Below are 26438 nucleotides of genomic sequence, written 5' to 3' on the forward strand. Positions count from 1 at the left end.
GCAGCAGGCATAAAAAGAATCTGATGCACAGTGAGCTACTAGCTATCCCGATTTATGTCATACCGGTTTTAGTCAAGTCAAATGGTGTTATTTATGACAACCAACTGACAACACTGCATTGAGATTTTGTTCATCCGTAATTATCGTTTAAAGGTATTGCATTTTAAAGTAGTCTGCTGGCTAACTATCAAATAGAATCACTTTTCTCAGCATTTTTTTTTATCTAACGTTAGCTGGCTGGCTAACTTCCTATTTTTTTTTTTTGCATTCCTTCTTTGTCTTAGTCGACGTTTTGTTTTTGTTGGTGGTTTCTATCTGGCCAGTTGTTTTCCTCTTTCCCCCCCACTCCCGGAGTTTTTACTTTTTCTACCTGACAAGGTTCCAGTTTACCAAGATTGGCAGCTCCGGAGTTAAGATGTCCAACCGAACAGTGTGCAGAGAAGCAAGTCACGCTGGCAGTTGGTACGCCGCCTCAGGTATAGAATTGGACCGGGGGAATGGGCCAGAGACCAGGGAAGTTGCTAGCAGGGTTAGCTAACCAAGCTAGCGAGCAGACTGGTCTAGGTAATGTTTGGGTTGGTGTCCAGGGAAGTTACTAGCTGGGTTAGCTAACCTAGCTAACTAGCAGACTGGTCTTGGTAATGTTTGGGTTGTTGTCCAGGGAAGTTACTAGCTGGGTTAGCTAACCTAGCTAACTAGCAGACTGGTCTAGGTAATGTTTGGGTTGTTGTCCAGGGAAGTTGCTAGCTGGGTTAGCTAACCTAGCTAGCTAGCAGACTGGTCTAGGTAATGTTTGGGTTGGTGTCCAGGGAAGTTGCTAGCTGGGTTAGCTAACCAAGCTAGGTAGCAGACTGGTCTCGGTAATGTTTGGGTTGTTCTCCAGGGAAGTTCCTAGCTGGGTTAGCTAACCAAGCTAGCTAGCTGACCTGTCTTTCAGGGGCTGTTGTTGTGAGGGGTAGTACCTAGTTAGCAGGGTTACTATAGCAAGCCTACCTAGCTGCAGACTAGTTTCTCTGGGCTGGTGTCCTGGAAATTATTTTACATAGTTACACTTCATATAAGGAAATCAGTCAATTGAAATAAATTCATTATGTCCTAATCTATGGATTTCACATGACTGGTAAGAAGCACAGAAATACTACTCAGTTTCATCAGCTGGCCGGGTGGCTGGTCTCAAACGCTGGCTGGCGTGGTTACATGTGGTCTGCGGTTGTGAGGCAGGTTGGACGTACAGCCAAATTCTCTAAAATCACGGAAGCGGCTTATGGTAGAGAAATGAACATTACATTCTCCTGCAACAGCTCTGGTGGACAATCCTGCAGTCAGCATGTCAATTACACACTCCCTCAACTGGAGACATCTGTGGCACTGACATAACTGCACAAGGTGCACCTGTGTAATGATCATATTATTTAATCAACTTCTTGATATGCCACACCTGTCAGGTGGATTGATTATCTTGGCAAATGAGAAATGCTCACTAACAGGGATGTAAACAAACATGTGCACAATTTGAGCTAAGTAAGCTTTTTGTGCATATGGAACATTTGAGATCCTTTATTTCAGCTCATGAAACCAACACTTTATATGTTGCGTTTATATTTTTGTTCAGTATAGATGGGTTGCTAGCTAGTTGACAAATTGAGGAGGATAGCAGAAGGAGGAAGGAAAGAACAGACCGTGCTCTCTCTCTCTGTTGGTTGAGAGCAACAAAACCTGCAAATGTTTTTTTTTCTTTTCTGTCCTGGCGAGATGAAATGGCCTGGTCATATAAACCTTAGATTTCTGATATTACGTATTGGCCAGTGAGAGGCTTTGAAGCCACCAGTCGGCCATATTGGCACCCCCCAGTAGGAGCAGTCTTCCATAGGAATGGACGGAATTCTATAGTATTTCAATTAAGTGTTTCAAGGACAATCTCATATTTAAGTATTTTTGTTGTAGTAGGGACAGTAGCATTAATAATCTAAAATTATACTTTAGGAAAATGTTTTTATATGTTTTCACATGTAAGTTACAAACATGCAATAATGTGTAATATAATGTAATATAATGTAATAATGTAATATAATATATAAAACGAATGTAGACATTAATGAATTCATTTCTATAGCTTCCAAAAATATTTTTTACAGTAGGAGGTGTACCAAGATGGAGGCACTGTGGCTTCAACACAATGGTGAGGGAGTTCCAAGATGGAGGCACAGTGGCTTCAACACAATGGTGAGGGGGTTCCAAGATGGAGGCACTGTGACTTCAACACAATGATGAGGGAGTACAAAGATGGAGGCACAGTGGCTTCAACACAATGGTGAGGGGGTTCCAAGATGGAGGCACTGTGACTTCAACACAATGGTGAGGGAGTACAAAGATGGGAGTACAAAGATGGAGGCAATGTGGCTTCAACACAATGGTGAGGGTGTTCCAAGATGGAGGCACTGTGGCTTCAACACAGAGCCCCCTACAGAGCAATTTCAGTGCCAAAAGAAACTGCATTTGAATTCAATATTTTTGAATTTGAATGTAATATTTTGGAAATTTTCTAATTTAAATCATAAATTTAACTTGTATTTCATGGTTTGAAACTGAATTGAATTAATATTGCATTCAGTTTTTAAATGTCTAATTACATTTTGAAATTCAATAATTATTCAGTTTCAATACGGTAAATATTACATGCATTGTTTGTATCGAGTTTCCAAACTACAATTTCAAGTTTCTCAAAGTGTCATTTATTTTCTTCCAATGAAATTGGCTCTAGCGTTTGAACCGTTTGCCTATACGCTGTTATGATCCCATTTCTGAAAGCTAAGACTCTCTTAGCCTTTTGTTCCCCTCTAAAAAATCAAATCAAATTTTATTTGTCACATACACATGGTTAGCAGATGTTAATGCGAGTGTTGTGAAATGCTTGTGCTTCTAGTTCCGACAATGCAGTAATAATCAACAAGTAATCTAGCTAACAATTCCAAAACTACTACCTTATTCACACAAGTGTAAAGGGATAAAGAATATGTACACAAAGATATATGAATGAGTGATGGTACAGAGCGGCATAGGCAAGATACAGTAGATGGTATTGAGTGCAGTATATACATATGAGATGAGTATGTAAACAAAGTGGCATAGTTAAAGTGGCTAGTGATACATGTATTACATAAAGAGGCAGTAGATGATATAGGGTACAGTATATACATATACATATGAGATGAATAATGTAGGGTATGTAAACATTATATTAGGTAGCATTGTTTAAAGTGGCTAGTGATATATTTTACATCATTTCCCATCAATTCCCATTATTAAAGTGGCTGGAGTTGAGTCAGTGTGTTGGCAGCAGCCACTTAATTATTTGTGGTGGCTGTTTAACAGTCTGATGGCCTTGAGATAGAAGCTGTTTTTCAGTCTCTCGGTCCCAGCTTTGATGCACCTGTACTGACCTCGCCTTCTGGATGATAGCGGGGTGAACAGGCAATGGCTCGGGTGGTTGTTGTCCTTGATGATCTTTATGGCCTTTCTGTGACATCGGGTGGTGTAGGTGTCCTGGAGGGCAGGTAGTTTGCCTCCGGTGATGCGTTGTGCAGACCTCACTACCCTCTGGAGAGCCTTACGGTTGTGGGCGGAGCAGTTGCCATACCAGGCGGTGATACAGCCCGACAGGATGCTCTCGATTGTGCATCTGTAGAAGTTTGTGAGTGCTTTTGGTGACAAGCCGAATTTCTTCTGCCTCCTGAGGTTGAAGAGGCGCTGCTGCGCCTTCTTCACGATGCTGTCTGTGTGGGTGGACCAATTCAGTTTGTCTGATGTGTACGCCGTGGAACTTAAAACTTACTACCCTCTCCACTACTGTTCCATCGATGTGGAAAGGGGGGTGTTCCCTCTGCTGTTTCCTGAAGTCCACGATCATCTCCTTAGTTTTGTTGACGTTGAGTGTGAGGTATAGACACGTTATAATGTAGTGTGAATAGCCCTGTCATAGCCCAATAACACTCCCTAATTAATCTTGAGCTTGTGACTGACTGAGTGTGAACCAGGTACCCTTTGACCTCAAGAGACAGAATCAATGCCTAGGCTTTAGCTCAGTAGGCTAACCGTCTTAACCCAGTCAGTCACATTACCCCTTTTATAATGAGTACTCTTGCTAGAGACTTGTCTAGCTTCAGGTCTCCGCCAAGTATCTCATCACACAAGCGTGGGTCACCAAACCGCACTATTTTCTATTTTGATGACTAACCTTGCTAGATCTTGAAGGGATTAGTGTAGCAAATGAAATCTGTTACTCGCTAAGTAAGCAGCATGTCATCCTTTAACTTCCAGATCTCATCCCTACCGGTTATGGTCAATAACATCGAAGGCTGCACTGAAATCTAACACTATAGCTCCCACAATTCTATTATCGATGTATTTCAACCAATCATCGGTCGTTTGTTGTCAGCGCATTCTGTAAGTCTGTCAATTTGTTTACAGAGAAATGACATTGCATCTGGTTGAACACCATTTTTTTGTTTTATTTTTTCTCCAGAAGTGTGATAAGAGTTTGCAGCAAGCTGATTGGTCGATACTGATACTGATTAGAACCAGTACTTCACCGTTCTTGGGTAGGGGAATTCTCTTCTCCCAGTAAACCAGTGCGCTGTTGCATACAGACTAAAGCTGTGCCCTATAGAGCAAGAGTGTGGAAACACGCACTCCTCGGTCCTATAGCTCAGTAACATCATGCCGGTACACATCAAATCACCGTTTGTTATACTGACCCGTGTGGTGTAGAGCTCCTCACATAAGTGATCACGGTCTCTATTCCATGGTCTTTATTCCAACAGTCAGTGGGTCTTTATTCCAACAGTCTTTATTCCGTGGTCAGTAGGTCTTTATTCCATGGTCATTGGGTCTTTATTCCAACGGTCTTTATTCCATGGTCAGGTGGGTCTTTATTCCGTGGTCAGTGGGTCTTTATTCCAACGGTCTTTATTCCGTGGTCAGGTGGGTCTTTATTCCGTGGTCAGTTGTAACTTTTGATTGCGTTCGGGAAAGGTCTACTGGTGTGCATTAATTTGTTCAGCGCGTCCACACACCTCATTGTTAATCTGATCATTGCATATTTATTATCTCCAGCCTCGAGGTCACCAAGCTGCTCGTTATGGCGCACACGTGTATCAGCGCATAAATAATGACACTCACCTGGACTCCATCATCACCTGATTACCTGTCACTCCCTTTGGTTCCTTCCCTATATATGTCTCTCCCTTTGGTTCCTTCCCTATATATGTCTCTCCCTTTGGTTCCTTCCCTATATATGTCTCTCCCTTTGGTTCCTTCCCTATATATGTCTCTCCCTTTGGTTCCTTCCCTATATATGTCACTCCCTTTGGTTCCTTCCCTATATATGTCACTCCCTTTGGTTCCTTCCCTATATATGTCACTCCCTTTGGTTCCTTCCCTATATATGTCACTCCCTTTGGTTCCTTCCCTATATATGTCACTCCCTTTGGTTCCTTCCCTATATATGTCACTCCCTTTGGTTCCTTCCCTATATATGTCACTCCCTTTGGTTCCTTCCCTATATATGTCTCTCCCTTTGGTTCCTTCCCTATATATGTCTCTCCCTTTGGTTCCTTCCCTATATATGTCTCTCCCTTTGGTTCCTTCCCTATATATGTCTCTCCCTTTGGTTCCTTCCCTATATATGTCTCTCCCTTTGGTTCCTTCCCTATATATGTCTCTCCCTTTGGTTCCTTCCCTATATATGTCTCTCCCTTTGGTTCCTTCCCTATATATGTCTCTCCCTTTGGTTCCTTCCCTATATATGTCTCTCCCTTTGGTTCCTTCCCTAAATATGTCACTCCCTTTGGTTCCTTCCCTATATATGTCACTCCCTTTGGTTCCTTCCCTATATATGTCACTCCCTTTGGTTCCTTCCCTATATATGTCCCTCCCTTTGGTTCCTTCCCTATATACGTCACTCCCTTTGGTTTCTTCCCTATATATGTCTCTCCCTTTGGTTCCTTCCCTATATATATGTCTCTCCCTTTGGTTCCTTCCCAATATACGTCACTCCCTTTGGTTCCTTCCCTATATACGTCACTCCCTTTGGTTCCTTCCCTATATACGTCACTCCCTTTGGTTCCTTCCCCAGGCATCATTGTTTTCAAGTCTGTGCGTTGTTGTTGTTGTTGTTGTTGTTGTTTCTTGTTTTGTATTATGATTCCTATTTATTTATTTAACGTTTCACTTCCTGAACTTGCTTCCTGACTGCTAGCGTGCGTACATGCCAGTATTCCCTTAGGAACTGTAGTCTTTATTATAGGTGTTAGTAGTATATTTTTCTTCTACTGTGTGTGTATGTATATATATATACATACATACATACATACATACATACATACATACATACATACATACATACATACATACATACATACATACATACATACATACATACATACATACATACATACATACATACATACATATGTGTATATACATACATATGTGTATATACATACATACATACATATGTGTATATACATACATACATACATATGTGTATATACATACATATGTGTATATACATACATACATACATATGTGTATATACATACATACATACATATGTGTATATACATACATACATATGTGTATATACATACATACATACATATGTGTATATACACACATACATACGTACGTACATACATACATACATACATACATACATATGTGTATATACATACATACATATGTGTATATACATACATACATATGTGTATATACATACATACATATGTGTATATACATACATACATATGTGTATATACATATACATATATATATATATACATATACATACATATACATATACATACATACATATATATATATGTATGTATGTATGTATATGTATGTATGTGTGTGTGTATATGTGTGTCATAATTGTTCCTGCATACTGCTGTGTAAACTCACCTTGGTCTCCAGAGTAAATAAACTCTGTCTTGAATACAAAACCATGTCCACTTATTTGCTTTATAGACAGACTAATCTACTGGTTTATTGAACCATGTCCACTTATTTGCTTTATAGACAGACTAATCTACTGGTTTATTGAAACATGTTTACTTGCCAAGAAATACAAGATGGCGTATCATTTCAACTCCCTGCATGGTTTTGATTTAGCAGTAAGATTGTAGGATCCGGGTGGGTGGGTGGGGAGCCAGTCACTGGGACGACAACCCAATATGGGATTTGGGGGGGAGGGGGGGGTTTAGCGGGTGGATCAGTGGAGAACAATTGGAGGTTTACTTAATAGCAGTGCAAATATATTGGTGCAGCAAAATGGACACTCATATGATGATAAATATAATTGAAACTTTGGTATCTCGATATGGTGAAATAAGTATAGCCAGTTATAATTGTAATGGCTTAGCAGAAAATACTATCAGTATTTATCTGGCTAAAAGAGAAGGTCTGTTAAGATTTAAGTTGTGGATAAAGGACTGGGGTGGTGAAAATATATTTCTCCCAAACTATTCTGTCTAGGTATAGCAGATCCCCCTTATTGTATGGGACCCTTTTTTTAAAAATGTGCTTTTAGAGGCCATGCAATTCCGCGCTCGTCTTTAAAAACAAAAGCATTTTTTAGGTCGACTTTATATTAACGAAGGAAATAGGGGGACTAACAGTTTGACAGCAATAAAAACTGAACCGTAGAGGCAGAGAATAAGTTAAGAGGAGAAACAACAAGGAATGGAGGAACTTATTCAAGAAAGATCATGTGTATTATATTATTTTAAATAAAGTGAACTGGATAGAATGAGTCACCTATGATTCACCGAACAATTTTTTGAAAGAGGAAGCACTTGTAGTACTTGTAAGCATGTGTTTTCGTTTCAGTCTCCAGCTCCACTAACCAAAGTTAATTGTAAGGATTTGTGTTCTATTTAATAATCTAAAATTAACATCTGTACAGAAAGACTCATGTGAAGGACGAATTCCAGAGGAGAAACTTCTTCATGTAATTAAAGCCTTTAAGTCTGGGGAAAAAACCAGGCCTGGATGGCACACCAGTGGTAGTATACTAAAAACCAGGCCTGGATGGCACACCAGTGGTAGTATACTAAACTCCAGGCCTGGGTGGCACACCAGTGGTAGTATACTAAACTCCAGGCCTGGGTGGCACACCAGTGGTAGTATACTAAACTCCAGGCCTGGATGGCACACCAGTGGTAGTATACTAAACTCCAGGCCTGGATGGCACACCAGTGGTAGTATACTAAACTCCAGGCCTGGATGGCACACCAGTGGAAGTATACTAAACTCCAGGCCTGGATGGCACACCAGTGGTAGTATACTAATCTCCAGGCCTGGATGGCACACCAGTGGTAGTATACTAAACTCCAGGCCTGGATGGCACACCAGTGGTAGTATACTAAACTCCAGGCCTGGATGGCACACCAGTGGTAGTATACTAAACTCCAGGCCTGGATTGCAGACAAAACTATATTTTTTTATACTCAGAGGGCCGTTATTAACATGTTAACCACTCCTATGTGAATGGTAGATTATCAGATACTCAGCAAGAAGGCCTGGTTTTAATTATTACTGAAACAGGATCCAAGAAGTAAATATAAAGATCCAGTCCATTTACACAATTGGAGGCCCTTTACACTGCAGTGTTGTGATGCAAAAATTCTAGCAACATGCTTAGCGCATATAATTTAAAAAGGTTTTGTCCGATATTATTCATTCTGATCAGACATTTTTTTTTGTAACATTTTTTACGTGGACTAGACATTTTAGATAATATAAGACAAGTACTGGACACAATAGAACACTATGAAAAATCAGGAGTGCCAAGCTTGTAGAGTCAAACCAAAGAAGAGTCTGCTGCCATAGGTGCTTCAACAAAGTACTGAGTAAAGGGTCTGAATACTTATGTAAATCTGATATTTTAAAAACATTTTTTTTAATTATCATAGTATCAACGTTTTTGCTTTGTTCAGATTGATGAGGGGGGGGGGGGTCTATTTAATCCATTTGTTGTTTTGTGTTCAGATTGATGAGGGGGGGGTCTATTTAATCCATTTGTTGTTTTGTGTTCAGATTGATGAGGGGGGGGGGTCTATTTAATCCATTTTAGAATAAGGCTGTAACGTAACGCATGCGAAGGGGTCTGAATACTTCCCGAATGCCCTGTACACAACCGCTAGTAATATTTATAGCAAAATACAGTGGTGAGTATACTAGGCGTCCTATAGTCGACCTTGCAGACCTTGCAGATCTGTTTGTCCTGGAAAGAACACGAAGACTGATCGTGAGGATGTGTAACCATACAATAAACCATGTGCTACTAAAGCTGGTGTCATCAGCAGCAGGGTTAGTCTGTACACAGTAGCCAACATTTGACTACTTTGTCCCTATCAATACACACTCAAACAAGGCACTATATCCACCCCCCTCGTGTCAATATATCATGCGTACTGACTGACCTTCACACACAATACTCACATCCAACAGACACCAGTCAGTCACCCACGCCATCCCCTCTTACGAATACCCCCTTTTCTCCAATTGGAGCCTTACATGAACCAATCAGCTAAGCGATTCCATGCTCAGAAATAATACAGAAACGACCACAGCAGAAGTTGAATTGTAGACACACCCAACAGAACACTGACTATGCGTAGTTCCAGTGTATTTATTTGCTCGCCAGGTGAGGTGATCGAGAGGTGACTTGCATTAGTTCCTGGTGCTGAGCTTGACGTTGATGCCGCTGCGGATATTGATGAGAGCGGACTCTAAATAGAGTCGTTAGTTAGCTAGCTAACGGTTACAGTGCCTTCAGACTTCTTGACTTCCTGTAAATGTTTTTACAGCCTCAATTTAAAAAAGGAAGACATTTTTTTTTTCTCCCCTCAACCGTCTACAAACAATACCCCATAATGATAGTGAAAACTTTTAGGACTTTTTATTGCCAATGAAATATCTCATAAGTATTCACACCCCTGGGTCAATACTTTGTAAAATAACTTTTGGTAAAGATGACAACTTTGAGTCTTTCCGGGTAAGTCTGTAAGAGCTTTCCGTACCTGAATTGTGCAACATTTGCCCGTCAAATGCTCAAAAGCTCTGTCAAATTGGTTGTTGATCATTGCTGGACAGTCATTTTCAAGTCGATTTTAAGTCAACTGTAACTCGGCCACTCGGGAACATTCACTGTCTTCATGCTAAGCAACTCCAGTGTAGATTTGGCCTTGTGTTTTAGGTTATTATCCTGCTGAAAGGTGAATTCATCTCCCAGTGTCTGGTGGAAAGCAGACTGAACCAGCTTTTCCTCTAGGATTTTGCCTGTGCTTAGCTTCATTCCATTTCTTTTAATCCTGGAAAAACTCCCCAGTCCTTTACGATTACAAGCATACCCATAACATGGTGCAGCCACCACAATGCTTGAAATAATGGAGTGTGGTACTCTGTAATGTATGTTTGGGGCAAATCAAATACAACACAACTTTTTTTTTTTTTTGCAGTATTACTTTAGTTCCTTGTTGTGGAATATTTGTATTGGATAAAGGCTTCCTTTTCACTCTGTAAATTAGGTTCGGTTTGTGGAGTAACTACAATGTTGTTGATCCATCCTCAGTTTTCTCCTATCACAACCCATTTAAATTCTATAACTTTAAAAGTCACCGTTTGCCTCATGGTGAAATCCCTGAGAAGTTTCCTTCCTCTCTGGCAACTCTGTTATCTTTATTAGTGACTGGGTGTATTGATACACCATCCAAAGTGTCATTTAAAAACTTCAGCTCAGCGGGGTGTTCAATGTCTGCTTTTTTTTTTCCTTTTCTTTTTTACCCAAATACCAATAGGTAGAGTTGGAGTTTATTTGTTAGGAATTGGAAAACTTCCCTGGTCTTTGTGGTTGTCTGTTTTTGAAATTCACTGCTCCACTGTGGGACCTTACATATAATTGGATGTGTGGGGTACAGAGATGACATGGTCATTCAAAAATCATATTAGACATGTAATTACAGTGGTATTATTACAGGCAGAGTTCCTCTGGCAAGTGTCTGTTCTTTTGTCCATCTTAATCTTTTATTTTTATTGGCCAGTCTGAGATATGGCCTTTTCTTTGCAACTCTGCCTAGAAGACCAGCATCCCGGAGTCGCCTCTTCACGGTTGACATTGAAACGGGTGTTTTGTGGGTACTATTTAATGAAGCTGTCAGTTGAGGACTTGTGAGGCGTCCGTTTCTCAAACTAGACACTCTAATGTACTTGTCCTCTTGCTCAGTTGTGCACGGGGGGCCTCCCACTCTTTCTATTCTGGTTAGAGCCAGTTTGCACTGTTCTGTAAAGGGAGTAGTACACAGCGTTGTACAAGATCTTCAGTTTCTTGGCAATTTCTCACGTGGAATCGCCTTTAATTTCTCAGAACAAGAATAGACTGACCAAGTTTCTGGCCATTTTTGAGTCTGTAATTGAACCCACAATTGCTGATGCTCTAGATACTCAACTAGTCTAAAGAAGGCCAGTTTTTTGCTTCTTTAATCAGGACTCCAATGATCAATTAGCCTTTTATAATTATAAGCTTGGATTAGGCCCCCGCAACTTTTCAGGTAAGTTAGGAACAAATATATACAGGCAGTTAGGAAAGCAAAGTGAAGGCTAGCTTTTTCAAACAGAAATGTGCATCCTGTAGCACAAACTCAAAAAAAGTTCTGCGACACTGTGAAGCCCATGGAGAATAAGAGCACCTCCTCCCAGCTGCCCACTGCACTGAGGCTAGGAAACACTGTCACCACCGATAAATCCACAATAATTTAGCATTTCAATAAGCATTTTTCTACAGCTGGCCATGCTTTCCACCTGGCTACCCCTACCCCGGTCAACAGCCCTGCACCCCCTTGTTGATGCATCCATCAGTCCCGCAGGTGTGATGTTCGGATGTACCGATCCTGTGCAGGTGTTGTTACACGTGGCCTGCCACTGCGAGAACGATCAGCTGTCCGTCCTGTCTCCCTGTAGCGCTGTCTTCGGCGTCTCACAGTACGGACATTGCAATTTATTGCCCTGGCCACATCTGCAGTCTTCATGCCTCCTTGCAACATGCCTAAGGCACGTTCACGCAGATGAGCAGGGACCCTGGGCATATTTCTTTTGGTGTTTATCAGTGTCAGTAGAATGGCCTCTTTAGTGTCCTAAGTTTTCATAACTGTGACCTTAATTGCCTACCGTCTGTAAGCTGTTAGTGTCTTAACGACCGTTCCACAGGTGCATGTTCATTAAATGTTTATGGTTCATTGAACAAGCATGGGAAACGGTGTTTAAACCCTTTACAATGAAAATCTGAAGTTATTTGGATTTTCACAAATTGTCTTTTGAAAAATAGGGTCCTGAAAAAGGGCTTTTTTTTTTTTTTTTTTGCTGAGTTTGTGTGTGTGTGTATATATGTGTATATATATGTGTATATATATATGTGTATATATGTGTATATATTTGTATATATATATATGTGTGTGTGTGTGTGTGTGTGTGTGTATATATATATATATATATATGTGTGTGTATATGTGTGTGTATATATATATGTGTGTGTATATATATGTATGTATGTATGTATGTGTATATGTGTATATGTGTATATGTGTATATGTGTATATGTGTATATGTGTATATGTGTATATGTGTATATGTGTATATGTATGTATGTGTATATGTGTATATATATATGTATGTATGTGTATATATATATATGTGTGTATATATGTATATATGTATATGAAACCATTAGACTTTGACATTATGGGGTATTGTGTGTAAGCCATCGACACAATCTCAATGTAATCCATTTTAAATTCAGACTGTAACACAACAAAATGTGGGAAAGGTCCAGGGGTGTGAATACTTTCTGAAGGCCCTGTGTGGTTGGCTACAGCAGACAACTCATTTTCTGTTTCGTATGAAGTGTAATCTTCTTTAACTTGTTTCCCCCTCTTCCCTTTCTGCAGGCTCCCAGCTAAATACACAACTAGAAGGTTGGTTGTCTCAAGCACAATCCACGATCAGCCCCGCTAGAGCCATCATAGCACCGTAAGCTCCACTGATGATTCTAATATCTCAGTCACGCGAAAAGGCCTCATCTTGGTCATCAAGAGTCACTCCTAAATATGATTTGATAACGGTGTATGAATGACTAAAATGTGTACGTGTTGATGGGGGGGGGAAAGTGGAGGTCGAACATCCTCAAAGGATGTCATGTTTTGTGTTGTTGTAATGGTGTCTGGCCTGCCATGATGTCATTTCCTACCTAACAGACATCTGTGTTTACAGGCACGCTGGATATTCCTACTGTGGTGCTTGTGCTGCACACGCCTACAAACAAATAGACCCTTCTGTCACGTAAGTCATTTACCGCGTCTCGTTTAGTTACGTTAAAAATGTCCAGGGAACTTTCTAAACGGAACACCTTTTGTCAGTAATGAATTTCCGTGTGAAGTATAATAATATTATATCGAAATTTTAGATGTTTTAAAATGTAAATGTATTGTTTTTTTTTTTTTCTTCGTTTCTACATTTTTCCCTCCTTATCAAACCTTAGATCTGCCTGCCCTGTTTCACCCTGAAGGAACTATCTGCCCCTTAGTTACCTCAGACAGAGAGTAGTTAGCAGTATTGGCCTAGCCTCTGTCACAGCCTTACCTTGGAACTACGTGAGCGACGTGAGCGAAGCCTGCTGGGCCGAGGCTACTAATGGCCCGATGACTGGGTCCACTGAGCTGCTATGCTAATGTGAGTCAGGGAGGTAAAGGTGACAGAGTGAGGTGACGGACTCCTCTCTTCCCCCTGTAGTCGCAGGGTGTTCATCTTGGGCCCGTCTCACCATGTTCCTCTGTCCCGCTGTGCCCTGTCCTCTGCTGAGGTTTATAAAACACCTCTCTACGATCTCAGGATTGACCAGAATGGTACGTACATACATACATGCATACATATATTCTGTGCGTTGTCCTCTGCTGAGGTTTAAAAACACCACTCGGCAATCTCCGGATTGACCAGAAGGGTAATTTTCAAATGTAACAAAATAACCCTGTTTTGATGTTTCTGTGTATTTTGTTTTAAACGGTGAAGCTTGACGTGTGGGGGGGGAGGGGGGAACGTATATGTCCTCAGTGGACCCAACCATCTGACTGACGCTGCCAAACAAGCTGCAGTGTGTCTAGTAGGCCCGGGTATGTATTGTGGTTTTGGGATCGCGGTCCGGGTATGTATTGGGATCGCGGTCCGGGTATGTATTGGGATCGCGGCCCGGGTATGTATTGCCGTTTTGGGATCGCGGCCCGGGTATGTTTTGGGATCGCGGCCCGGGTATGTTTTGGGATCGCGGCCCGGGTATGTTTTGGGATCGCGGCCCGGGTATGTTTTGGGATCGCGGCCCGGGTATGTTTTGCGATCGCGGCCCGGGTATGTTTTGGGATCGCGGCCCGGGTATGTATTGCCGTTTTGGGATCGCGGCCCGGGTATGTTTTGGGATCGCGGCCCGGGTATGTATTGCCGTTTTGGGATCGCGGCCCGGGTATGTATTGCCGTTTTGGGATCGCGGCCCGGGTATGTATTGGGATCGCGGCCCGGGTATGTATTGCAGTTTTGGGATCGCGGCCCGGGTATGTTTTGGGATCGCGGCCCGGGTATGTATTGCCGTTTTGGGATCGCGGCCCGGGTATGTATTGCCGTTTTGGGATCGCGGCCCGGGTATGTATTGCAGTTTTGGGATCGCGGCCCGTGTATGTTTTGGGATCGCGGCCCGGGTATGTTTTGGGATCGCGGCCCGGGTATGTATTGGGATCGCGGCCCGGGTATGTATTGTCGTTTTGGGATTGCGGCCCGGGTATGTTTTGGGATCGCGGCCCGGGTATGTATTGCCGTTTTGGGATCGCGGCCCGGGTATGTTTTGGGATCGCGGCCCTGGTATGTTTTGGGATCGCGGCCCTGGTATGTTTTGGGATCGCGGCCCGGGTATGTTTTGGGATCGTGGCCCGGGTATGTATTGCCGTTTTGGGATCGCGGTTCAGTTTCGGTACAGCGGGAAAATTAAATTCCAAAAGTTACTGTAGTTCATTTTAGTTTAAGAAAACACAAAGTGTTGGTATTCCTGATTGTGAAGACACGATTACTCATCAACAACACTGAAAAGTGCAATTATGCATGTGTATAGGTTGTAAAGTTCTCCTTACAAAGACAAAAAGATGTACACTTGTGACTCTCTCGTAAAGGGGTCTGTACCATTCTTCTCACATCCCACTCTCCAGGGTAATGCGAAGTACCTCTCTGTACCCCATTGAGGTCCATCCATCGATTGTAAGCCCAACACAGGGTGAATTGGCCCAATTCCATGACATCTTCTGCCTTAGCTTTCCTCTATAGAGCAGGTACTTCCTGTTTGCTGAAATGGACGGGAGAGGGAAGTTCGTAACGTGGCTCGAGCACTTTAACGAGATACCGAAACTCCTATTCTTCTCACCCACTGAGAATGGGCGCATATCTGCGGCTATAAACATAGCTATCGATCTTGTAATTTTCTAATGATCAATTAGCCTTTTTGAAATGATCAACTTGGATTAGCTAATGCAACGTGTCATTGGAACACAGGAGTGATCGTTGCTGATAATGGGCCTCTGTACGCCTATGTAGATAGAAAATCGTCCGTTTCCAGCTACAATAGTCATTTTCAACATGAACAATGTCTACACTGTATTTCTGATCAGTGTAGTCGTGGCGTACAAGGCAGCGTAGCCCTCAGGCCTAGTGTGTTTCTTTTTATGTATTCATTTGTGTTCACAGTGCGGACCGAACCCATGTCCACACTGGTTACACCCCTAGTGTCTAAACTAATGAATGACTCGTTGTCTCGTTGTAATATGCTAATTCAAACCTCACATGGCCAGTAATAATGAATATGTGTATATTGAATCCTCACCTCCCTCTAGTCTATGCTGACCTCCTGGATATTGAATCCTCATCTCCCTCTAGTATATGCTGACCTCCTGGATATTGAATCCTCACCTCCCTCTAGTCTATGCTGACCTCCTGTATATTGAATCCTCACCTCCCTCTAGTCTATGCTGACCTCCTGTATATTGAATCCTCACCTCCCTCTAGTCTATGCTGACCTCCTGTATATTGAATCCTCACCTCCCTCTAGTCTATGCTGACCTCCTGTATATTGAATCCTCACCTCCCTCTAGTCTATGCTGACCTCCTGTATATTGAATCCTCACCTCCCTCTAGTCTATGCTGATCTCCTGTATATTGAATCCTCACCTCTCTCTAGTCTATGCTGATCTCCTGTATATTGAATCCTCACCTCTCTCTAGTCTATGCTGACCTCCTGTATATTGAATCCTCACCTCCCTCTAGTCTATGCTGACCTCCTGTATATTGAATCCTCACCTCCCTCTAGTCTATGCTGACCTCTGGAAGACTGGGATGTTTGAGAGGATGAGTCTTCAGACAGACGAGGAGGAGCACAGCATTGAAATGCATCTGCCTTACACTGCTAAAGCCATGGAGAGGTAAGACAGACTAACACACTGCAGCTATAAAGAAAAAAGGACCTGTCAAACGTCTGCTTCAATAATCACTAAGCCATCCATCTGTAGAGAGTACAGTAACAGAGGACTGAGAGGCTCTACAGGTCTGCCTGGTAGGGGTGGTGGTGGGAGCCAGCAGGGATTCATGACTGGTTTGTCTTGACATTTTGTTAAGCGCTCTCTCACCCCCCCCCAGTTCCAGGATGGTTTGAGTCTTGACTATGGCGTATGATTGGTTGTTTACTAATGAAGTAAGGCCTGCATGCTCAATTAATAGACCCACTATATGAAAACACACACACCTTTTTATCAGGAATACACAACGTGGCCAAAAGTATGTGGACACGCCTTCAAATTAGTGGATTTTTCAGCCACAAATGTTGCTGACGGGTGTATAAAATCGGGGCACACAGCCATGCGATCACCATAGACAAACATTGACAGTAGACTGTCCCTTACTTACGCATAGAAATGGTCTGTCCTTCGTTGCAACACTCACTACCGAGTTCCAAACTGCCTCTGGAAGCAACGTCAGCACAAGAACTGTTCGTTGGGAGCTTATTGAAATGGGTTTCTATGGCCGAGCAGCCGCACACAAGGCTAAGATCACCACGAGCAATGCCAAGCGTCGGCTGGAGTGGTGTAAAGCTCACCGCCATTGGACTCTGGAGCAGTGGAAACGCGTTCTCTGGAGCGATGATTCGCACTTCACCATCTGGCAGTCTAATGGATAAATCTGGGTTTGGCAGATGCCAGGAGAGCGATACCTGCCCCAATGCATAGTGCCAACAATTTTGGTGGAGGATAAATAATGGTTCTGGCTATGCCCTTTAGTTTCAGTGAAGGGAAATCTTAACACTACAGCTTAAAATTACATTCTAGATGATTCTGTGCTTCTAACTTTGGCAGCATTTTGGGGAAGGCCATTTCCTGTTCCAGCATGAAAATGCCCAACGTGCACAAAGCGAGGTCCATGCAGAAATGGTTTGTCAGGATCGGTGTGGAAAAACTTGACTGTCCTGCACAGAGCTCTGACCTCAAACCCATCAAACACCTTTGGGGTGAATTGGAGCCTCCGACTGTGAGCCAGGCCTAATCGCCCAACATCAGACCTCACTAATGTTCTTGACTAACTCCATATTAATATCTCTCTCATCATCACTCAATGCCTAGGTTTACCTCCAATGTACTCACATCCTACCATACATTTTTGTCTGTACATTTATGCCTTGAATCTATTCTACCCCGCCCAGAAACCTGCTCCTTTTACTCTCTGTTCCGAACCTACTAGACGACCAGTTCTTATAGCCTTTATCCGTACCCTTATCCTACTCCTAATCCAGGCCCTGCAGTGCCTAGCTCCACTCCGAATCCCCAGCCGCTCTCATTTTTGTTGACTTCTGTAACTGTAAAAGCCCTGGTTTCATGCATGTTAACATCAGAAGCCTCCTCCCTAAGTTTTTGTTTTATTCACTGCTTTAGCACACTCTGCCAACCCTGATGTCTTAGCCGTGTCTGAATCCTGGCTTAGGAAGACCACCAAAAACCCTGAAATTTCCATCCCTAACTATAACATTTTCTGACAAGATAGAACTGCCAAAGGGGGTGGAGTTGCAATCTCCTGCAGAGATAGCCTGCAGAGTTCTGTCTACTATCCATGTCTGTACGCAAACAATTTGAGCTTCTACTTTTAAAAATCCACCTTTCCAGAAACAAGTCTCTCACCATTGCCGCTTGCTATAAACCACCCTCAGCCCCCAGCTGTGCCCTGGACACCATATGTGAATTGATTGCCCCCCATCTATCTTCAGAGCTCGTGCTGCTAGGTGACCTAAACTGGAACATGCTTAATAAACTGGCCATCCTACAATCTAAGCTTGATGCCCTCAATCTCACACAAATGATCAACAAACCTACCATGTACAACCCCAAATCCGTAAACACGGACACAAACCCATAGATATCATCCTAACCAACCTGCCCTCCAAATACACCTCTGCTGTTTTCAACCAAGATCTCAGCGATCACTGCCTCATTGCCTGCATCCGTAATGGGTCTGCGGTCGAACGACCTCCCCTCATCACTGTCAAACTTCAGCGAGCAGCCCTTTCTAATCGACCTGGCCCGGGTATCCTGAAAGGATATTGACCTCATCCCGTCAGTAGAGGATGCCTGGTTATTCTTTAAAAGTGCCTTCCTCACCATCTTAAATAAGCATGCTCCATTCCAAAAAATTAGAACTAGGAATAGATATAGTCCTTGGTTCACCCCAGACCTCACTGTCCTTAACCAGCACAAAAACATCCTGTGGCTTTCTGCATTAGCATCGAATAGCCCCCGTGATATGCAACTTTTCAGGGAAGTTGGGAACCAATATACACAGTCAGTTAGGAAAGCTAAGGCTATATTTTTCAAACAGAAATTTGCATCCTGTAGTACTAACTCAAAAAAGTTATTGGACACTAAAGTCCATGGAGAATAAGAGCACCTCCTCGCAGCTACCCACTGCACTGAAGATAGGAAACACTGTCACCACCGATAAATCCACAATAATTTAGCATTTCAATAAGCATTTTTCTACAGCTGGCCATGCTTTCCACCTGGCTACCCCTACCCCGGTCAACAGCCCTGCACCCCCACACAGCAACTTACCCAAACCTCCCCCACTTCTCCTTCACCCAAATCCAGATAGCTGATGTTCTGAAAGAGCTGCAAAATCTGGACCCCTACAAATCAGCCGGGCTAGACAATCTGGACCCTCTCTTTCTAAAATGATCTGCCGAAATTGTTGCAACCCCCTATTACTAGCCTGTTCAACCTCTTTCATATCGTCTGAGATCCCCAAAGATTGGAAAGCAGCTTCGACCATCCCCCTCTTCAAAGGGGAGACACTCTGGAATGAAATGTTCAATGAGCACGTGTCCACATACTTTTGATAATGTCGTGAAAATCTACAGAAATAAGACAGATCCTTCCTGTTTCCTGTTTGAGTGTTTTAATTAGGTGGGTTTAATTAGCACACACTGTTTAATTAGTTGGGTTTAATTAGCACACTATTTAATTAGGTGGGTTTAATTAGTTGGGTTTAATTAACACACCGTTTAATTAGGTGGGTTTAATTAACACACACGGTTTAATTAGGTGGGTTTAATTAGGTGGGTTTAATTAGGTGGGTTTAATTAGGTTGGGTTTAATTAGGTGGGTTTAATTAACAAACACTGATTAATTAGGTTGGGTTTAATTAGGTGGGTTTAATTAACACACACTGTTTAATTAGGTTGGGTTTAATTAGGTGGGTTTAATTAAAACACACACACTGTTTAATTAGGTTGGGTTTAATTAAAACACACACACTGCTTAATTAGGTTGGGTTTAATTAAAACACACACACTGTTTAATTAGGTTGGGTTTAATTAAACACACACACTGTTTAATTAGGTTGGGTTTAATTAAAACACACACACTGTTTAATTAGGTTGGGTTTAATTAAAACACACACACTGTTTAATTAGGTTGGGTTTAATTAAAACACACACACTGTTTAATTAGGTTGGGTTTAATTAAAACACACACACTGTTTAATTAGGTGGGTTTAATTAAAACACACACACTGTTTAATTAGGTTGGGTTTAATTAAAACACACACACTGTTTAATTAGGTGGGTTTAATTAAAACACACACACTGTTTAATTAGGTTGGGTTTAATTAAAACACACACTGTTTAACACACACTGTTCAATGAGCACGTGTCCACATACTTTTGATAATGTCGTGAAAATCTACAGAAATAAGACAGATCCTTCCTGTTTCCTGTTTGAGTGTTTTAATTAGGTGGGTTTAATTAGCACACACTGTTTAATTAGTTGGGTTTAATTAGCACACTATTTAATTAGGTGGGTTTAATTAGTTGGGTTTAATTAACACACCGTTTAATTAGGTGGGTTTAATTAACACACACGGTTTAATTAGGTGGGTTTAATTAGGTGGGTTTAATTAGGTGGGTTTAATTAGGTTGGGTTTAATTAGGTGGGTTTAATTAACAAACACTGTTTAATTAGGTTGGGTTTAATTAGGTGGGTTTAATTAACACACACTGTTTAATTAGGTTGGGTTTAATTAGGTGGGTTTAATTAAAACACACACACTGTTTAATTAGGTTGGGTTTAATTAAAACACACACACTGCTTAATTAGGTTGGGTTTAATTAAAACACACACACTGTTTAATTAGGTTGGGTTTAATTAAAACACACACACTGTTTAATTAGGTTGGGTTTAATTAAAACACACACTGTTTAATTAGGTTGGGTTTAATTAAAACACACACACTGTTTAATTAGGTTGGGTTTAATTAAAACACACACACTGTTTAATTAGGTGGGTTTAATTAAAACACACACACTGTTTAATTAGGTGGGTTTAATTAAAACACACACACTGTTTAATTAGGTGGGTTTAATTAAAACACACACACTGTTTAATTAGGTTGGGTTTAATTAAAACACACACTGTTTAATTAGGTTGGGTTTAATTAAAACACACACACTGTTTTAATTAGGTTGGGTTTAATTAAAACACACACTGTTTAATTAGGTTGGGTTTAATTAAAACACACACTGTTTAATTAGGTTGGGTTTAATTAGGTGGGTTTAATTAAAACACACACTGTTTAATTAGGTTGGGTTTAATACAGATACCTTCGGTTGGTTTACATGTGTTCAGTCCCTGTAACAGCTTTTACCATCTCGGTCAGGTAACTGCCCCCAGTGCACCATACCCATACAGACTTGTAATGTGTTGTCTCTGTTTCCTACTCCAGTCATAAAGATGAGCTCAGCATTGTCCCAGTGCTGGTTGGAGCCCTCAGTGAGTCTAAAGAACAGGATTATGGGAAACTGCTCAGCAGGTATCTGGCTGATCCATCCAACTTGTTCATCATCTCCTCTGACTTCTGCCACTGGGGTACGTACTGAACAGGACTGGTAGAGATCAATATATTATACCCTGTTCACACTACTGAGTTGCGCTAGTCTGGTTATACATCCATTCATCGTAGTTGCTGAAACCGTGCTGGAAAGACCATGTGAAAGAAAAGCCAGCACAGTTTGGTTCAGGACAAGTGATATGAAAAGCCAGCACAGTTTGGTTCAGGACAAGTGATATGAAAAGCCAGCACAGTTTGGTTCAGGACAAGTGATATGAAAAGCCAGCACAGTTTGGTTCAGGACAAGTGATATGAAAAGCCAGCACAGTTTGGTTCAGGACAAGTGATATGAAAAGCCAGCACAGTTTGGTTCAGGACAAGTGATATGAAAAGCCAGCACAGTTTGGTTCAGGACAAGTGATATGAAAAGCCAGCACAGTTTGGTTCAGGACAAGTGATATGAAAAGCCAGCACAGTTTGGTTCAGGACAAGTGATATGAAAAGCCAGCACAGTTTGGTTCAGGACAAGTCATATGAAAAGCCAGCACAGTTTGGTTCAGGACAAGTGATATGAAAAGCCAGCACATTTGGTTCAGGACAAGTGATATGAAAAGCCAGCACAGTTTTGTTCAGGACAAGTGATATGAAAAGCCAGCACAGTTTGGTTCAGGACAAGTGATATGAAAAGCCAGCACATTTGGTTCAGGACAAGTGATATGAAAAGCCAGCACAGTTTGGTTCAGGACAAGTGATATGAAAAGCCAGCACAGTTTGGTTCAGGACAAGTGATATGAAAAGCCAGCACAGTTTGGTTCAGGACAAGTGATATGAAAAGCCAGCACAGTTTGGTTCAGGACAAGTGATATGAAAAGCCAGCACAGTTTGGTTCAGGACAAGTGATATGAAAAGCCAGCACAGTTTGGTTCAGGACAAGTGAGAAGAAAAGCCAGCACAGTTTGGTTCAGGACAAGTGATATGAAAAGCCAGCACAGATTGGTTCAGGACAAGTGATATGAAAAGCCAGCACAGTTTGGTTCAGGACAAGTGATATGAAAAGCCAGCACAGTTTGGTTCAGGACAAGTGAGAAGAAAAGCCAGCACAGTTTGGTTCAGGACAAGTGAGAAGAAAAGCCAGCACAGTTTGTTTCAGGACAAGTGATATATGAAAAGCCAGCACAGTTTGGTTCAGGACAAGTGATATATGAAAAGCCAGCACAGTTTGGTTCGGGACAGTCTTGTAAAAGGGGTTCTAAATATAGAAACAATGGTTCTGTCTCCTTGACAAACCCCCTCCTTCACGGTTGGGCCTGACTTAATATATTGACCTCCTTCCCACAGGCCAACGGTTCCGCTACACGTACTATGACGAGGCTCAAGGAGAGATCCACAGATCCATTGAGCACCTTGATAAGATGGTAAACACATTTTGATATTCAGTTTCTACCAAGTTGTAAGATGAAACCCCCCAGCTCCTTCCATGTATATAATTGAGACATCACCACCTCTCTCTAGGGTTTTATAGTTAACCATATCAGACTGGGTTCTAAACCCCTCAGCTCCTTCCATGTATATAATTGAGACATCACCACCTCTCTCTCTAGGGTTTTATAGTTAACCATATCAGACTGGGTTTTAAACCCCTCAGCTCCTTCCATGTATATAATTGAGACATCACCACCTCTCTCTCTAGGGTTTTATAGTTAACCATATCAGGCTGGGTTCTAAACCCCTCATCTCCTTCCATGTATATAATTGAGACATCACCACCTCTCTCTCTAGGGTTTTATAGTTAACCATATCAGACTGGGTTCTAACCCCCTCAGCTCCTTCCATGTATATAATTGAGACATCACCACCTCTCTCTCTAGGGTTAGGGTTATATAGTTAACCATATCAGACTGGGTTCTAAACCCCTCAGCTCCTTCCATGTATATAATTGAGACATCACCACCTCTCTCTCTAGGGTTAGGGTTATATAGTTAACCATATCAGACTGGGTTCTAAACCCCTCTCTCTTGTCTCTCTAGGGTTAGGGTTATATAGTTTACCATATCAGACTGGGTTCTAAACCCCTCAGCTCCTTCCATGTATATAATTGAGACATCACCACCTCTCTATCTAGGGTTACAGTTATATAGTTAACCATATCAGACTGGGTTCTAAACCCCTCTCGTCTCTCCAGGGTTAGGGTTATATAGTTTACTGTATCAGACTGGGTTCTAAACCCCTCTCTCTTGTCTCTCCAGGGTTAGGGTTATATAGTTTACTGTATCAGACTGGGTTCTAAACCCCTCTCTCTTGTCTCTCTAGGGTTAGGGTTATATAGTTAACCATATCAGACTGGGTTCTAAACCCCTCTCTCTTGTCTCTCCAGGGTTAGGGTTATATAGTTAACTATATCAGACTGTGTTCTAAACCCCTCTCTCTAGTTTCTCCAGGGTTAGGGTTATATAGTTAACCATATCAGACTGGGTTCTAAACCTCTCTCTCTTGTATCTCTAGGTTTATATAGTTTACTGTATCAGACTGGGTTCTAAACCCCTCTCTAGTTTCTCCAGGGTTAGGGTTATATAGTTTACTGTATCAGACTGGGTTCTAAACTCCTCTCTCTAGTTTCTCCAGGGTTAGGGTTATATAGTTTACTGTATCAGACTGGGTTCTAAACCCCTCTATCTAGTTTCTCTAGGGTTAGGGTTATATAGTTTACTGTATCAGACTGGGTTCTAAACCCCTCTCTCTTGTCTCTCCAGGGTTAGGGTTATATAGTTTACTGTATCAGACTGGGTTCTAAACCCCTCTCTCTTGTCTCTCCAGGGTTAGGGTTATATAGTTAACTATATCAGACTGGGTTCTAAACCCCCCTCTATTGTCTCTCCAGGGTTAGGGTTGTATATCTAACTGTTAGGGGTTTCAGACTGGGTTCTAAACCCCTCTCTCTAGTTTCTCCAGGGTTAGGGTTATATAGTTAACCATATCAGACTGGGTTCTAAACCCCTCTCTCTTGTCTCTCCAGGGTTAGGGTTATATAGTTAACCATATCAGACTGGGTTCTAAACCCCTCTCTCTTGTCTCTCCAGGGTTAGGGTTATATAGTTTACTGTATCAGACTGGGTTCTAAACCCCTCTCTCTTGTCTCTCCAGGGTTAGGGTTATATAGTTAACCATATCAGACTGGGTTCTAAACCCCTCTCTCTTGTCTCTCCAGGGTATGGGCATTATAGAAACACTGGACCCCATGTCCTTCACCAACTACTTGAAGAAATACCACAACACCATCTGTGGACGTCATCCTATTGGAGTGCTGCTAAACGTGAGTCGTAACGGGTACAACAGCGAGCATATCAGTATAGCCTCAGTCAAACGATAATCTGACATCTACAGTACACCTTCTGTTAGTTAAACAGGTATTCTTGCACAAAGGTCTGTGTCGTGATGCCTGTCTGAATGCTCCCGTGTCACGTGATGCCTGTCTGACTGTTCCCATGATGCCTGTCTGACTGCTCCTGTGTCACGTGATGCCTGTCTGACTGCTCCTGTGTCACGTGATGCCTGTCTGACTGCTCCCGTGATGCCTGTCTGCATGCTCCCGTGTCACGTGATGCCTGTCTGCATGCTCCCGTGTCACGTGATGCCTGTCTGCATGCTCCCGTGTCACGTGATGCCTGTCTGCATGCTCCCGTGTCACGTGATGCCTGTCTGACTGCTCCCGTGTCACGTGATGCCTGTCTGACTGCTCCCGTGTCACGTGATGCTTGTCTGACTGCTCCCGTGATGCCTGTCTGACTGCTCCTGTGTAACGTGATGCCTGTCTTACTTACTTGATTGATTGTGTTTTCCAGGCCGTGTCTGAGCTGAGGAAGAGTGGAACAGAGATGAACTTCTCCTTCCTGAACTATGCCCAGTCGTCCCAGTGCAGGAACTGGCAGGACAGCTCTGTTAGCTACGCAGCCGGGGCCCTCATTGTACATTGATGTGGTCCCAAATGGCACCCTATTACCTATATAGTGCACTTCTTTTGACCAGGGCTCATGGTAGCCTTGTCCGAGCCGGAATGGCCCGTAGGTCAGGAGCCCATCTCCTGTTTCTGTAGCGGCGAGGCAGCTTGATATACTAGTACATAACCCTGGACAGGACGCTAGTCTATCGCAGGGTCCATAGGACTCTGGTCAAAAGTAGTGCACTATATAGGGAATAGGGTGCCACTGCAGCTCTAAACCACCCAAACTTCTATCGCCATAACGATGATCTGGACTAGCCAATGAGGAGAGATATTATATTCACAGCACCCCCTACCTGCCTCCCCCTCTCCGCAGTTGTGAGTCGGAGAGTTTTTCTTTGTCTTAAAACTTTTGCTTGGAGTGCAGTTGCAGTTTTTGAGATTGAAGGGAAGGAGTGTTATTTTGGCATGGAGCTGGAATGGTTGTGGGGGTAAGGGGGGGGGGGGGGTGTATTTGGGGCTCGTTAAGGGGGGTGTATTTGGGGCGCGTTAAGGGGGGTGTATTTGGGGCGCGTTTAGGGGAGTCTTGTAAGGGGTTAAGGGGGGGATTTGAGGGTCTTGTAGGGGATTAAGGGGGGGTGTTTGGGGGTCTTGTAGGGGGTTAAGGGGGGGGGGTTTTGGGGGTCTTGGAGGGGGGTTATTTGGGGGTCTTGTAGAGGGTGAAGGGGGGGTATTTGGGGGGTTAAGGAGGGGGGTATTTGGGGGTTAAGGAGGGGGGTATTTGGGGGTTAAGGAGGGGGGCATTTGGGGGTTAAGGAGGGTGTATTTGGGGCTGTTGTAGGGGGTTGAGGGGAGGGTGTATTTGGGGTCTTGTAGGGGGTTGAGGGGAGGGTGTATTTGGGGTCTTGTAGGGGGTTAAGGGGAGGTGTATTTAGGGGTCTTGTAGGGCACTCGACTTGTTCCATATGACCCTGTTTTCCCGAATGAGAAAAGTAAAATG

At 42.5% G+C, this 26438-nt stretch overlaps 1 protein-coding gene across 1 annotated transcript; it reads left to right on the forward strand.

The window, feature by feature from the left end:
• On the forward strand, positions 1 to 25921 carry LOC139367407 (mediator of cell motility 1). The gene is made up of 9 exons (XM_071105610.1): positions 1 to 476; positions 13002 to 13083; positions 13324 to 13392; positions 13843 to 13955; positions 16448 to 16559; positions 21397 to 21539; positions 22840 to 22916; positions 24707 to 24811; positions 25341 to 25921. Exons 1-9 carry the CDS (start codon positions 416 to 418, stop codon positions 25470 to 25472), a joined length of 894 nt encoding a protein of 297 aa, XP_070961711.1. The 5' UTR covers positions 1 to 415; the 3' UTR covers positions 25473 to 25921.
• Positions 25922 to 26438: the final 517 nt, after the last annotated feature.

The sequence above is a fragment of the Oncorhynchus clarkii genome, chromosome 16 (assembly GCF_045791955.1).
Source record: "Oncorhynchus clarkii lewisi isolate Uvic-CL-2024 chromosome 16, UVic_Ocla_1.0, whole genome shotgun sequence".
Taxonomy (NCBI): Eukaryota; Metazoa; Chordata; class Actinopteri; order Salmoniformes; family Salmonidae; genus Oncorhynchus; species Oncorhynchus clarkii.